Raw genomic sequence first — 16,826 nt, 5'->3', positions numbered from 1 at the left:
TATCAGAAAGTCTCATTTCTGCATTAATATATTCTAAAATAATAATATTATTTCAATGATTTTTAATTTATTCTTCACAAACAATATGCTGTGAACCACTCCAAGTTGTGTCTCTTAAGATGGATGATCCTATATAATTCTTAAAATAATAAAAATGTACATAGTGATGACTGTTTTATACTGTATTCTTCTTTAGACACACAGACAGACACATACATTAAAATAAGAATGCGATAAATGAAAGACAAAAAAATTTGAAGGACTCTGACTACCATATGAATGCAGGAAGTATGAATTAAGTTGCTTTGCTTAAAAGCAAAAGAAAATGCTTGAACATACCTTAAATATAATAGTATTTGGTTTTGTGTATTTAAAAACCTAAAAGCAGTAAGATATACTGCTTCACTTTCTTATTTAGAATGGTTATTAACACCAAGAGTAATACTTTTAAAAGGTCAAATGGCAGAATGCAGTACTGTCGTTTTTATGACCATCTAATTAATTTATTTATCTTGTGTTGGTAGATGGAGATTGACTGTCCAAGTTCTCTGCTGTAATGATGTTCAGTGAGTTGAAAATGAAGATCTTAAGGGATAAAAGTAGTGGTCTGATGGTATTGATTAACTATATTGTTTGCTTCATTGTCCAGATTTTATTAACCTCTTGGGCAGAGTGGTACCCCAGTATTACATCCATGCTATTTTTTACCTGGGATCCAGGCTTTTAAAATGACAGTTTTATTTAAAATACAGATTGACTCATAATTGTTCTAAGTCTTAGGCAAAGATATCTCTGATAAATTAGAGCAGACAAAATAACAAAACCTAAAGCATTCTTCATATTACACTCATCACAGCTATAGCTTAATATTTTATGACAGTCGTGGCAACCAAGTAGAGAAAATGAACAAGGAAATATAACAACATCAGTGCCTGCCCAAGACATTTACTTCTTGAACAGAAGGCATTTTATTTGTAGACATATACAAGCACAGGAACTTCTGAGGACTAAACATAAAAAAATACTGCTGCATGATCCCTATAACTGCTTTTACTATAACAAGTTGCTTTACAGTATTTTGTTGTGAAGATATGCTATCCATGGTTAACTTTCAGATCTAATTAAAAGTTTAATATGCAAGCTGCATTACATTTGACTTGCAATGTCAGTTGGTAACTTCACATTGTTGTGTAAAGTGGAAACATTATGCTTCTTTCTCCCCTCCTTACATCCTACATCCTACATGATTCTGTCAGTGTTTCGCTTATGCATTTTATATTTCCTTGTTTTCCTATAATACTGAATTTTAATAACCATTCCAGAACATTTCCTATAAACCAAATGATTTTGTGTTTATTTGTAATCATAAAAAGTCAGTTTCTGCTTCATGTAGGCATAATTCATAGACAACGTTCTAGAAATCATTGAAATAAACAGGAAAGTTTAGTCACTTGGACATATTTGGTACAATTATGGGCCATGTTCCAAGCATCAAGCCTATGTCACAAATTCTTTGCATTGAAAACTTCCTTGAACATAATTATTTCAGTTGAATTGGAGCAATTTATATATCATGAATTTCTACTCATGTATACTAATATCATATAAAATCCAAGAATGTTTGGATAACTAAAGAAACTCACTGCATTAAACCTCATTTGTTTCAGAAAGTTTGGGTTTTTTGTCTAAACTCCACATAGTAAAAAATGCAAGCAGTGTTTAAAGTCCTTTTCAGGTATGGCTAAATAAGCAAAATGTGAATCTTACATTGTATGGGATTTAATGTAAATTGTCTTTCTTTTTCTTTAAATCTTTTAAAATGACATACCAAATGATATCTCCATGCTAAATGCTAATAACTTTTCCAGTTCTCTGGAAAAAATGTTATATGTGTTCTTTGCAGTTACTTTCATTCAAATTAAATATGAAACTTATTTTTATTTCTGACCAGCAGGGCTAGGTAAGTTTTGAAAATAAAATTAAAAAATGATGTGCTTTAATGAATACTAAAAAAAAAATGCGTATTTATCCCAAAGTATACAAACATACAATAAGACTGTGTGGTTTTTCTACCACCAGAAAATTAAATAATAACATCTTGTTTTACAAAGATCATGAAAGTGGTAATTATAAATATTTGACACGTCAGTTAATTATACATGTTTAACTATAAAATCACTGAAGTTAATTTTGGGGGGGGAGTACAAAAGGACAATGCATGTTTTTTTTAAAAAAATACATAATTCTGTTTAAAAGAAACACAAAAGATGTACATATATCTGGAAATTTGGGTGGTTCCAATATTAATTTGCACCATAGTCCTAAATGAGATTTTGAAATTTTCACAGTGAAAGCAAAACTGAATAAGAACTAATGACAAAACATTTCCAGGGTATGAACTGGATCCTTAAATTACACAAATACTATGGAGTTATTCAGCAGTGAAGGGAATGAAATAAATGTTAAAAAATGATCTAACACACTACAAAGACGTATTTGAATGAATCAAACTTTGCTATTTAATTTACATATGGAGGGCTTATTAGGATGATGAATGACACTGCTGAAGAACAAAACATATTTCTGAAACAAAAGAACATCTCTGTAGCCTAATAACATTTTATGCCAGCGCTTATATTTATCAGAAGTAGATGCTATTTATCGCTATGATTATTTAAAAAATCATTTTTATTGTCCTTTGTTCTTCCCTCTTTTGGGAATTTTAATTCAAAGTTTTGACACCTGCTTATTAACTTGCTTGAAATATGAAATACAAAGGCATCTGCTGTATAAAGAATTCTAACCAGCATGTTTATATTACTGGCAGCTGTACACAAATTAGCTCAGTTCTCTTTAGAATAGAAAGCATCTCAGACAGAGTTGCCTTAGCTCACATATATATTATGATGATAACATTCTAAAAACTTGCCCAAGATTCAGAGCAGGTGCATCGACAGTGATTTGTCAAATTCTGCACAATGGCTAACACATTGTTGTGATTGAAGCCCTACCCTGCACACAAAAGAGGTGGGGCTTAAATTGTGATGATTGCCATCTTGCAAATTTTAATAGTCTCCACGGAAAGCCCTGATTCAGGAATAGAATTAAGGATTATTCTTATGCAAGTTCACTTGTTATTTTACAAAATGTCAAAAATTATTTAATTGTCACATCAATCTGCCTATACAGATAATCAAACTAAGCAATTTCAATAACTTGATCACTGCATTTTATGTTCACATTATATTACTACATTTGTTCCATAATGTCTCCTTTAGTTATTGACATTTCAATTCCCATACTCTAAGATACTTGCTCACAAAGCTGTTTTTTGCACAACCCATACAATGTATTTGTTATGTCTTTTCTATTATCCTATCCGGGTGTACGTATTTATACAGATAAAATACATTAATGAGTGTTTGAAGGTTTTAAACAAATGAAACACATGAAAAAGTTATGCTATTATTATTATTATTATTATTATTATTATTATTATTATTATTATTATTATTATTATTATTATTATTATTATTATTATTATTATCCTACCCAGATACTTATTCACAAGTAAGGCCTATTTAATTCAATATGTGTCCTGGTTGATAAATGTGCATCAGTTCATACAGAGACACATAGAGTATGTGTTGTTATAAGCAGAGCGAATCTGGATCTGGTATTTTTCCATATAATTTGATATTGTATGGTTCAGGGACATGAAATGGGAAGAAGGAACTTCAATATGTTTTTGCTTACAAAAAGAAGCATACTACTGGTAAACAAGAAGATGACTTGAAGTGAACTTTTGCCCCTGAAGGAACTTCCTTGTCATGATACATTACAGTGACAGCTTTTATTTTTAGTAGGTAGAGATCCCATAATAGGAAAGGAAAATATGTGCATCTGGCATTTCCTTTCCATGAAGCTTTAATATCTCCTTTGAGATTTCAAACAGTTGAACTTAACTAAGAAGCAGAACCTTCATAATGATAAGCTTTTGAATTAATTTTTATCTTGAAATTCAGGACAAAACTAGAGCAATATATATGTAAGCTTTCTGGCACAGTAATTTTCCCCAGCAACGAATGAAATAAAAGAATCTGCTTTCTTCTCCTTGGCCATGTTTAAAAGTTTCCGGAAAACTTGATTCTTTCCCCCAGTCTTGGGTTAGAGCCAGGGTGGGCAATTATGGCCCCTTTACTACCTGTGGATTTCAACTCCCCAAATTCCTGGTTGGCTCAGGAATTCTGGAGGTTGAAGTCCACAGGTCATAAAGGGACCGTAGTTGCTCTCCCCTGGGTTAGAGTATATGGAGGGTCCAGTGTGTTTAATTTAGGACTTTCCTCCACTTGTCAAATTGTGTTAATGCATGTTGTAAATTAAAACCAAAATGGAAATATGTTGGACTAAATCAAATCATATGAGTTTTAAAAAATCGCTCAATTTACTTACAATGTAGGGTCTTTGGTGTATTTTGGGTTATACTTTTACAATGCAAGTACAAAACTTGATATCCAACCTTTTAAAAACATTTGGGGATTCTTTATTTTGTTATATTAATCTCATTCTTAAATTATAAGGAGTATATTTTATATTTTTAAAAACTGGGATATATTGTTTTTTTCAAGATAGGATATTCTAATATTATTTGATAGCTCAATTATACAATGGAGATGGTAACCTTCATGCTTCTTTTTAGTTTCATTTGCAGTTGAATAGTTGCTTTCATTTTAAGTGCAGCCAGTATCAGTTAAGGTACTGTTTTGGCAGACTGTGTCAGTACATATTAGTGTTATGTAACTTTAAACATTTCCTGTACAATATCCATGACACTAAATTACATAGTAGTCATTTAATTTCAATGACTGTTATAGCAAAAAAATCCCCAATGGATTATGGCCAACCTGTGGTAGGGCACATTTAAGAAAAATGGCATGATTTCCAGAAGCAATCCACCAGCATTGCATAGATGTTGCCAAAAGGCATATATTCATGTATGGTGGCCATTAATTCTAACTTTATTTCTATTTCCTCTTCGTTTACAGGACAGTGGAGTAGGTGATGATGACTGTGTTGAAGAAATTTTACGGGTAGGACTAAAATGAATTCTTCAGTTATTTCATAGTTTAGGATGTGGGTTTTTTTATGCTACTTAGAAAAATGTTTTAGTTTAGTTAAATAAATCTAAATTGCATTTTAATCTAATTCTTCCTAATTTACTGTTTGAAAATTAACATGTGAAGTAAAATAGATCTCTCTGTTCGCAGTATTGTGTGATTAAGTTCTCCAGTCAAGTAATTCATACACAGATGTATAGCTGAAATAGTCAATGAGAGACATTACTGAAACTGTTGTCCAAAAAAAAAAAAATCAGGTTTCCAAAGTGAATATAAAGCATACCAATTTTATGCCTGTATAAAAATTGGAAATTTATATACAAACAATATGAAATTTATTTATTTATTTATTGGTTCGATTTATATGCCGCCCTTGAAATGAATTAAAGATATGCGAAACTATGTAAAATTAAGACACCCATTTCTAATGCCTGTTCAGTCTTTAATTAGTTACATTTAATAATTAATTTTCATTCATAGTAGCCATCTTACTTACTGTATACAGTTTATAAATAAAGAAGTGATCATTTGAACTACCAAAACTTTTCCAATACTAATTTATTTCTTATAAATTGGAGAGATAATGAATCTTGTTATTACATACCTTCAAACTTATCCAAAGTGATAGACTCTTGAACAGAGCAGATTTTTTTTTTGTTCTATAAATAAAGTTATTGCCTAACGTCCTGTCTGGTGGGTTGTTTACAACTTCATTAGCAATATTAGCATAATAGTGGGCATGGACTAAGTGGTTTTATGTTCCTAAAAAAAAGGTTTGATTTAAATAGGAATAGAACCAGTGGTGGGTTGCTACTGGTTTGCCCTGGATCGGGTGAACCGGTAGCGACAGCAGCGGGAAGCTCTGCCCACCCACGTGGACGTGTCTGTGCATGCGCAGAAGCATTGCGCGCACCCATGAGCATTGTGCACGCCCACGAGCAAGCTGGTAGTGATGGGATTTGAAACCCACTACTGAATAGAACTTCAATTTATATACCACTTCACAGTACTTTATAGCATTAAGAATTTGGGAAGGTCTACTACTTTCAAATTACATTCAAATTCAAATTAGAATGAATACATTTCCCTCTCACTATGATATATATGGCCAGTTGAACCAGAACATGGATAACATTATGTACTTAAAAATAGGCATTTTTCAATAAAATTAGTGCAGTTTATCTCTGCATTCATCTGCAGTTTATCCCTAAGCTTAAAAAAAGACTACTTATATAATGCACAATTTATATACACACACAAAAAGTCTGTGAAGAAGAAAACTACAGATAAAAACATTGTATATTTTAAAAAGTCATATAAGTTCAGAAATGGAATGGTAAAAAAAAGTAGCAAAAGGAAAAACATATGAAAATAGAACTTGACAGATCGGTTCTTCATTAACAATAAATTAATCACAACTACCGAAAATCTTTATCAGAATTCAAAAAGTTTAATTCACACAATTCAAAGGGAGCAATACAATTTTATTTTATTCTATTTTACTCTCCAAAATTCCAATTGAATAAATATTCAAATATTTTGGATATGTCACTTTTATTTCAGAAAATTATAATCTTATAAAATACTAACTGGATACCCATGCTTTACTACTTATGACCATTTTTCACACTTACGACCAATGTCGCATCCCCTTGGTCTTGACAGACTCTCATTGTCATCATCACCAACAAAGTATATCTGGAGAAATGAAGGCTGCTGCTGAGGCCCTGCCATGATACTCCCTATCCTTTGGTAGACCTGCCCCTGCACTTTGAATGTTGGCATAAAATTTCCCTCCTTCACCTCTCTGGCTCTCCAAAAGACATCATTTTGAAGCATCCGTTGTACTTCCGGGCAGCAAAAAGACAGTCTTTTCCCTTTAACTGGTGTTATTTATTTTATTTATTTATTTATTTATTTTCAATTTATATACCGCCCTTCTCCCTGAGGACTCAGGGCGGTGCGCAGCCAGAATTAAAAACATGAAACACAAATATTAAAAACAATTAAAATCTATATAAATTTGGCCCAAAATTTTAAAAACCTACATTGTTTGGCTGATGGCACCCTGAGGAGGCCCTCTCTGTGGGAGCGCACGGGTCGCTGGGAGGTCGTCGGTAACAGCAGGCGGTCTCGAAGATAGCTAGGCCCTATGCCATGGAGCGCTTTAAAGGTGATAACCAACACCTTGAAGCGCACCCAGAAGATCACCGGGAGCCAGTGCAGCTCGCGCAGGAGCGGTGTTACATGGGAGCGCCATGCTGCTCCCATCACTACCCGCGCTGCTGCATTCTGGACCAGCTGGAGCCTCCGGGTGCCCCTCAAGGGGAGCCCCATGTAGAGAGCATTGCAGTAGTCAAGGCGAGAGGTGACGAGGGCGTGAGTGACTGTGCACAGGGAATCCCGATCAAGAAAGGGCCGCAACTGGCGAATCAGGCAAACCTGATAAAAGGTCCCCCTGGTTACAGCCATCAGATGTTCCTCCAAGGACAGCTGCATATCCAGGAGGACTCCCAGATTGCGAGCCCTTTCTGTGGGGGCCAAAGACTCGCCCCCAATAGTCAGTGATGGAGTCAACTGACTATATCGGGATGCCAGGAGCCACAGCCACTCAGTCTTGGAAGGGTTGAGCTTGAGCCTGTTCCTCCCCATCCAGATCCGCACAGTCTCCAGGCACTGAGACATCACTTCAAGGGCATCATTGGGGTGGCCTGGGGTGGAGATGTACAGCTGGGTGTCATCAGCGTACTGATGGTATCTCACCCCGAAGCCACGGATGATCTCGCCCAGCGGCTTCACATAAATGTTGAACAGAAGGGGCGAGAGGACCGATCCCTGCGGCACGCCACAGACGAGAGGCCTCGAGGTCGACCTCTGCCCCCCTGCCAACACAAACTGCGACCGGTCGGAGAGAAAGGAGGAGAACCACCGCAATACCGCCTCCCACCCCCAACTCTTCCAGCCGATGCAGCATGATACCATGGTCGATGGTATCAAAAGCCGCTGAGAGGTCTAACAGGACCAGAACAGAGGAGCAACCCCTGTCCCGAGCCCTCCAGAGATCATCAACCAATGCGACCAATGCCATTTCCATGCTGTGCCCAGACCTGAAACCCGACTGGAACGGATCTAGATAAGATGTTTCCTCCAGGAATTGTGGAAACTGTCGCGCGACCACACTCTCAACAACCTTCACCATAAAGCGAAGGTTGGAGACAGGACGATAGTTGGCCAATATTGCCGGATCCAGGGACGGCTTCTTGAGGAGAGGCCTCACCACCGCCTCTTTCAAGGCAGCGGGGAAGTAACCCTCACTCAACGAAGCGTTGATAACACCCTGGAGTCAGCTTCGTGTAACCTCCCGGGAAGCCAGTACCAACCAGGAGGGACACGGGTCCAGTAACCATGTGGCCATACTAAGACTCCACAAAATCCTGTCCACATCATCGGGAGTCACAGCATCAAACTCCTCCCAGATAACATTCTCAAGACTATTCCTCGTCACCCTGCCCTGATCTACCCAGTCAGAGTCCAAATCCCCCCGGATCTGAGCGATTTTGTCATACAGGTATTGTCCGAAATCCTCCGCCCTGCCTTCCAGGGGATCCTCCCGCACTCCCGGATGGAGCAGGGAGCGGGTCACCCTAAACAGGGCGGCCGGACGATTCCCTGATGACGCAATAGAGGCGGAAAAGTAATTAAACTTTGCCGTCTTTATCGCCACTAGGTAGGCCTCAATATGCGACCTTACCAGTGTTCGATCAGATTCAGCGAGACTGGCCCTCCAACCGCTCTCCAGGCATCTTTTCCGGCACTTCATTTCCCTCAGCTCCTCAGTAAACCAAGGAGCTGCATGGGATCGGCACCGGGTCAGAGGCCGCAAAGGCACGACTCGGTCCAAGGCCCCACCAGCCGCCCGATCTCAGGCGGCTACCAGGTCCTCAGCCGAGTCATGTGCTAGATCCTCAGTAAATGGCCCAAGCTCCATCTGGAACCTATCAGGATCCATCAGGCGCCTGGGGCGGACCCATCTTATTGGCTCCGCCTCCCTGCGGCGGGGTGTAGCGGTTTGAAGGTCCAGGTGAAGGAGCGAGTGATCTGACCATGACAAGGGTTCCATGTCTATATCCCCTATAATAAGATCACTCAACCACTGACCAGAGACAAAAATCAAGTCCAGAGTGTGTCCCGCCCTGTGGGTGGGGCCATGAACTAGTTGGGTCAGGTCCATGGCCGTCATGGAAGCCATGAACTCCTGAGCCGTCTCAAGACGTTTCACCGATGGACGGCAAGTTGAAATCACCCATGACCATAAGCCTGGGTATATCAACTGCCACCATGGCTATCATGTCGAGGAGCTCGGGCAGGGCCATTGCCGCGCGGCAGGGAGCCAGGTACGCAAGCAACAAGCCCATCTGAACCCCATGACCCCATCTCACAAAGAGGGATTCACATCCGGCAATCTGTGGCACAGTGGTCTCCCTCGGACTAAGACCTTCGTTAATAATAACCGCCACCCCCCTGCCCCTCCCCTGGGCCTTCGGCTGATGGAATGCTCTGAAGCCTGGTGGGCACATCTCAACCAGACGGACCCCTCCCTCCGGGCCCAACCAGGTCTCCGTAATACCCACCAGGTCCGCTCCCCCCTCCTGTATAATATCGTGAATGAGGGGGGCCTTATTTACCATGGACCTGGCATTGCACAGCATCAGCCAAAGGCCCAGGTCCTGAGTATCTGAGCCACCTAGTATCCGAGGGGAGCCTTGGAGACCGGGGCGCGCAATAGCTCTCAAACAGTGAGTGCGCACCCCCGACACGTGATATGGTCTCCTGCTCCCGCCATATCTGCCCCTCCCATCCACCGTGCTGATGGTACACCCCTCATTGGTATAGCCCTCCATCCCCTCCCCAATCCCTCATCCTGCACCCTCCAAACCGTTGCCCCGTGCCAGGCTCGGCTCTGACCTTAGTGGATTTCCCCCCCTCCCATCCCCTTTGGTTGTCCTCCCAGTTCCCCTTAAAAAATTGTTAAAAGACTCCCTCCCCGAACCCTTTAAAATCTTATTAAAACACTTTCCTGTTACAGTAGAAGGAAAAGATTCATCTCAGTGTAAGAGTGTAAGAAGTGAGTTGGGGCTAGGACACTATGCAGGAGAAATTCGGTTCACAATCGGTTGGCTCAGTGGTGGTCGATGATTGAAATACATAAGGGAATATTTTCCCTGCCGCCTTGAGTTCGGAAGCAGTAATAAATTATATCTCAACTCAAAAGTAAACACATCTAAATCTAACAATGTTACGATGAAAATGGATTCTGATTTGGAGCCATGCATATAAAATTCTTAGCTGCTTTATTGTTGTTTTAGTTAAATCAGTATTTTCAGAATAGATTACAATACAGATCTTTTGTGATTTTGTGCATGAATAACTTGACCGCTCTTGATCTTATCTTTCATAGAAAACATAGGAATTGACATATGCTATATGTTGAGTAGTACTTTAATTTTCTAAGATGTTATGGGTTGATAGAATATTGAGCACTTAAGAAAAATGTAGGCATCTAATATCTACCATTCGTTCCCTTATTACTTTTTTGGCAGTCAGGGCTTTCATTTTGACACTTAATGAATAAAATGTCTATGCTGCCGGAAATGAAGTAATTAATTGTGAAAAGACATAATTAGCAATGACTAAGTAAGAGAATTGAAATATAGAATCATCTAGGAATGTATTAATAACAATATGATTTTCTCACTTGCTAAATACTGTGTTAAAATATACAGGTATTTATTTATATTTTTAAAAGAAAGAAAACCAATACACACTGTAATTAAAGGTTCTTTTTTAATTAACTAAAATATGAAATCATATAGAAAGTATATTTAGATATGAACCTGACAGTAAGCTGATTATTATTCTTATTCCTATTAAAAAGAACTTAAATGTATGCATAGACTGGGATTTGAATTAAGCAATTAGGCTATATCACACTTCACTTGCCTTTATGTATTTACATATTTTTGTATTTTTCAATACATAACAATGTCTCTCATCTTCTATTTGTCTTTGTGTAACTAGCTCTCTAGGTTATCTCATTATTCTAACAAATAAGATACTGGCAATCTAAAACAATTGTTTTAAGAAGTAGTAACACTAAAAATGTCCCTATTTCATGTTATTTCTACTATCATATACAGATTTGTTAACCTGTTAATCTGTCAGGATTCCTGGATAAACCAGACAGAAAACACATCTAAATGAGTTAAATCTATTTTATTTTAAAGCTACATTAACAAAACCCTGCAATCCTGAAAAAGCAAAACTTTCCATTGCCACTTTTAACTGCTTGTTCCATTCAAAAATGCTTTCTAAGTTTCTTTTTCTGATCTTTAAGCCACTGGGGGCTCCTGCTTCTCTTTTCTGATTGTTTCTTGGGCAGCACCTCTTTCCTCCTTTCCCCAAGGTCATTCCCACAATCCATTACAAATCACAACGTGAATGAAAAGAACTTTGTTTCATGGTTTTTGGAAATATTTTGTTTTTCTTCACTGATGAAGAAATGAATAGAATAGAATAGAATAGAATAGAATAGAATAGAATAGAATAGAATAGAATAGAATAGAATAGAATAGAATAGAATAGAATAGAATAGAATAGAATTCTTTATTGGCCAAGTGTGATTGGACACACAAGGAATTTGTCTTTGGTGCATATGCTCTCAGTGTACATAAAAAGAAAAGATACATTAGTTAAGAATCATAAAGTACAACACTTAATGATAGTCATTGGGTACAAAGAAGCAATCTAATCATAGTAAGAAACAATCAATATAAATCGTAAGGATACAGCAACAAGTTACAGTCATACAGTCATAAGTGGGAGGAGATGGGTGATAGGAACGATGAGAAGATTAATAGTAATAGTAATGCAGACTTAGTGAATAGTTTGACAGTGTTGAGGGAATTATTTGTTTAGCAGAGTGATGGCGTTTGGGCAAAAACTGTTCTTGTGTCTACTTGTTCTGGTATGCAGTGTTCTATAGTGTCATTTTGAGGGTAGAGTTGAAACAATTTAGGTCCAGGATGTGAGGGGTCTGTAAATATTTTCACAGCCCTCTTTTTGACTCGTGCAGTATTCAGGTCCTCAATGGAAGGTAGGTTGGTAGTAATAGTTTTTTCTAATTATCCTCTGAAGTCTGTGTCTGTCTTGTTGGGTTGCAGAACCAAACCAGACAGTTATAGAGGTGCAGATGACAGACGCAATAATTCTCTGTAGAATAATACAGTGATCTTCCTTTAACAACTACTGTTAATGTGTTTGGCCCTGCCATTGGGCTCAGCCTGGTCTATTCCTACAGAGTTTGTAGTATTTTTGCTTGACTCACAGTTATGATGTCACAGCATCCCACAGTCATGTGGTCACCATTTGCAATGTTTATTGTGCGTTCTTTTGTTATCTATTAGCCTAATGTTTTTCATGGTAATAAAACATTTTATAATGGGATATGTAATATTATGTTACTGGCCATACTTAGCCAACCACAGTTTCTCTAGCAAATTATTTAACAAATCAGTACAATGTTAGTAACAATATTAGTGCTTTTTTGCATGCATGCATGCATGCATGCATGTATGTATGTAGTATGTATGTAATGTTCTTGAATAAGAAACAAATATTGCAATGACCTTGAGTTAAAGAATGTATTATACACTTTAATAATACACTCTAGATGAAAAAAATAGTCATTTCATTGGAACTTTTGCATGACCATATTTTTTAAGTTGTTTTAATTTTAAATTGCTAAATTATGGGTTTTTTAATATGGGGGTGTTTTAACTGTGGGCCAAATTAATTTAATTGGTTTTTAATATTGATTTAATTTTTGTATTTTCTGTATTTTATCTGCTGGCTGTTCACCTCCCTGAGTCCTTCGGGAGAAGGGCGGTATACAAAATAAATTATAATAATAATAATTTATTATTATTATTATTATTATTATTATTATTATTATTATTCAGGTATATATAAAACTGACGTTTTAATTGTATAGAAACTGATTAAGATGTATTTTTATTGAACAATAAAGAAACAGATTAATATTAAGCTTTCCAAATATATTTTAATAAAGCAAGAATTTATAGGTAGTATTTTAAAAAATATCTTTAAAAAAATCTCCAGGTAAGATAGCCAAATTGAAATAGTTAATGGGATTTTACTCTTTAATATTGAGCTGATTCACAAATGTTACTAAGCCAAAATATAGTTTTTTAAAATTTTAGGTTGGTGTATTAATCCAGTAATTATTTGTAAATCATGTTTTATTCACTTGGAAGCTTGATTCTTTATAAGATTTATTGGAAAAGTGGTGGCACTACATTTGTTGTTGGTGCTGCTGCTGTTATTTCTACAGAATTTTTTTTTTAATGATTAAATAAGATCAGAGTTTTACTCCATTAGCTAAAACAAAAACAAAACACATAATTGTTTAATAATCTGTATTATAGAAAATGGAAATTTAAGTAGTCTCTACGGATTTTTGTTTTGGAGGAATGCATTATAAATGCCTTGTAAGGTGCTCTTTTCATATGTGGAAGAAATTACCACTATTGTACATCTTTTTATATCTTGTTGCTTAGCAACATATCATGGAGTGGGTATTACAATGCGTCTGCTTTCTCATTAGAAATGTGTATGTTGCTGTTTAATCCTGTTAAATTAATGCTGTTGTTTATATTTTTCTGGCTCCTTGTTGTATTTATTGATTGAGATTTCAGCTACTAAATTTAGAAGAGATCTATCGCATTTTTATGAATTTGATCTTGCATTTGTAATTTAGCCTGTGTGTTTTCAAGTTAGTTCCTTATTTGCCAGTTAATCACTGTTGTTTTTATACAGGGATTTGAATATGGTAGTTGTGTCCACAATCATAAAGATAATTGGAATAACAAGTTAGGCTTATCTTTATATCTCATGATGTAATATGTCAAAGCTCCTATTGCCTTTGGTCCCAGGGACTTTGAGTAGAAGAAATTAGCCATTCATTTTATTTTGTGAACATTTGAAGAAGTACTAAAAATTGAACTGTGCCTCCATAAATCAGAAATTATAGAAAAGTAAGGGTGGGAGATAAAAATGCAACAGGAAAAGAGAATCTTTGAAAAGCTGAATAACCTTGATAATCTTGGATAAACTTAAAGAGAACTGAGTCACTAAGCAGAGAGGAGATCTGAATGCATAAACCTATTTTGCAGTGTACAGGTTTTGTTTTTGTTTTTTGGAAGCATAGGTGCAATTAGCAAACCAAACCAAAACCAAAACATCCTAGTATTGTAGATGTTCAGATGGACCAATTCAGAAAAAACAAAGCAAAATAAAAAAACCAATCAAATCAAATTAAGTTAAAGCACACCAATCAAGGACCCCCAAATTGTGCACCAGGTCTGTCGTGGGTAGTGCTACCTCATCCAATACCGAAGATGGTAACATCCCAGATCTAGAGTGCCTCGGAGCCAATCATTTTTGCTAGGGTTCAACTAAAATCTGCTGTTCCCCAACCAGATGCACCCAGGTTCCAAGCACTAGGACAGAAAGTCTTGTAGTTTAGAGATTACTGATAGATTTCCTATAGGAAAAGGAGAAAAGTGAACTTTTGACTGTGGGATTTTATCCTCTAACCTTATTTCCTATTATATGAGCTGTATATTATCCTTTTTTTAATTTAGTAAAGATATTTAAAAAGAATTGGCAAATAAATTGTATGTAGAACCACAGGAAATTTTTCTTGTGCAGTTGTATCATTCATTGATAAATCAGGTTCTGTGCTAGTTTTAAAAAATATATTATATGAGTGTAGTAGACACAATATACAGTGTGTGTGTGTGTGTGTGTGTGTGTGTGTGTGTGTGTCAGAGGTGGGTTTCAGCAGGTTCTGATCAGTTCTGGAGAACCGGAAATTTTGAGTAGTTCGGAGAACTGGTAGTAAAAATTCTGACTGGCCCCACCCCCATCTATTATCTGCCTCCCAAGTCCCAACTGATTGGGAAGAAATAGGGATTTTGCAATATCTTTCCCCTGCCACACCCACCAAGCTATGCCCACCAAGCCATGCCACTCCCACCAAGCCACACCCACAGAACCAGTAGTAAAAATTTTTGAAACCCACCACTCATATGTATGTACCAGGAAGTTCCTCAAAACATTTTTGAGAAGAAAAACACTACTGTAACCTTAACCCAGAAGGAATTTTATTAAAATACAATTAAGATTCGAGATTTGCATTAATATTACTGAAGTTGCAAAATTCCATTAATAGCTCTTATATTTGGGTAGAAGGGTAGAATGAGAATATATATTGTAGGCCACATGGTTGCCACCAATTATTATTATTATTATTTATTTATTTATTTATTGAATTTTTATATCGCCCTTCTCCCGAAGGACTCAGGGCGGTGCACAACCACGATAAAACCAACAGTAAATAAAAGTTAAAATTAATTAAAACAAATTAAATTATCTGGTCGAGAACATAATTAAAAACTAAAATTTCCCAATTAAAATTCAAATTTTTTAGGCCAGCCCAGCTTGCTGGAATAAAAGCGTCTTGAGGGCCTGGCGAAAGGTGCGAAGGTCTGGGATCCTCTGTATCTCCGGGGGCAATTCGTTCCAAAGGGCAGGTGCCCCCACAGAGAAGGCTCTCCCCCTGGGGGTTGCCAGTCGACACTGTTTGACCGATGGCACCCTGAGGAGTGCCTCTCTGTGGGAGCGTACTGGTCGATGGGAGGCTATTGGTGGCAGAAGGCGATCTCGTAGGTATCCAGGTCCTAAGCCATGGAGCACTCTAAAGGTGGTAACCAACGCTTTTTGCGCATGCTCGAAGATGGCGGTGTTGGGTGAGCTCCTGGTCTGACGATGGGGGCTATTTGGTCTTTTCCGGGGGTGTAGGGTCGCTAAATCCATCTGCGACCCCGGCCCCAGTGAGGAGAGCCCCTGCCCAGCCTGGGGAGGATTTTCACTCCCTCTGTGGCATCGTGGTTGGAGCGAGGGGCTAGCGGTTTGGGAGGGGCCCTGGAGAGTGCCGAGGATGCCGCGGAATGCCGCAGAATTGATAGCAGCGGCGGCGCCGACGCTGTGGGACCATCCTGGGCGCTGCGGAACTGCCTGGAGCCCCGCGAGGTGTGGCGACGATGAGGGCGCCGAAAAACAGCTGAGGGCGCCGAAAAACAGCTGAGGGCGCCGAGGGTGCCGAGAAGGCAATGGCGGTGATGGCGACAGCAGCAGCAGCGGTAACGGCGGTAGCTGCGATGGTGGGAGCAGCTTGGTGTGGCCGCAGAGAGTCATCTGGCTGCGGTCTTTATTTTCCATCTAAGAAGAGGGCTGGAGGGGGATGGTGGCTCCGGCGGTAGTGTGAACGGCCGTGGGGCGATGCCCCCCCACCTCCCCTCCCCCCCCACTCAAAGCAACAGAGCCAAGGCGGGGCTGGCGGTGGAGGCCAGTTGGCGGCGCTGGTTGCCCCCCCCGATGCATCTGTTATGGTGCTGGGGTGGGGGGGGCTGACACTGGCGCCGGTTATGGCGTCTGCCGCAGAATGCTGCAATGGTAGCCTGCTGAGAGCGAAGAGGAGAAGCTGAAGTGAGGAGGCCTGGACTTATAGATCGGCAGAGGGAGAGATGTTACCCTCCTCTGGGGATATTGTTTCCCCCCTCCTTCTCC

General features: G+C 38.4%; 1 protein-coding gene across 3 annotated transcripts in view; it reads left to right on the top strand.

Annotated features, from left to right (window-relative positions):
- The window catches only part of AFF3 (ALF transcription elongation factor 3), a 236,633-nt gene that overhangs the window by 81,594 nt on the left and 138,213 nt on the right, over positions 1-16,826 (top strand). For all 3 annotated transcript variants that reach the window (XM_087871491.1, XM_087871492.1, XM_060686638.2), the window contains exon 4: positions 5,046-5,090. In XM_087871491.1, coding sequence (XP_087727617.1) covers positions 5,046-5,090 — 45 coding nt within the window. The remainder of the gene's footprint in view (positions 1-5,045; positions 5,091-16,826) is intronic.

This window comes from Pantherophis guttatus, chromosome 5 (assembly GCF_059756535.1).
Source record: "Pantherophis guttatus breed Tessera chromosome 5, ASM5975653v1, whole genome shotgun sequence".
NCBI classification, from domain to species: Eukaryota; Metazoa; Chordata; class Lepidosauria; order Squamata; family Colubridae; genus Pantherophis; species Pantherophis guttatus.
This window is presented reverse-complemented; position numbering and strand designations above follow the sequence as displayed.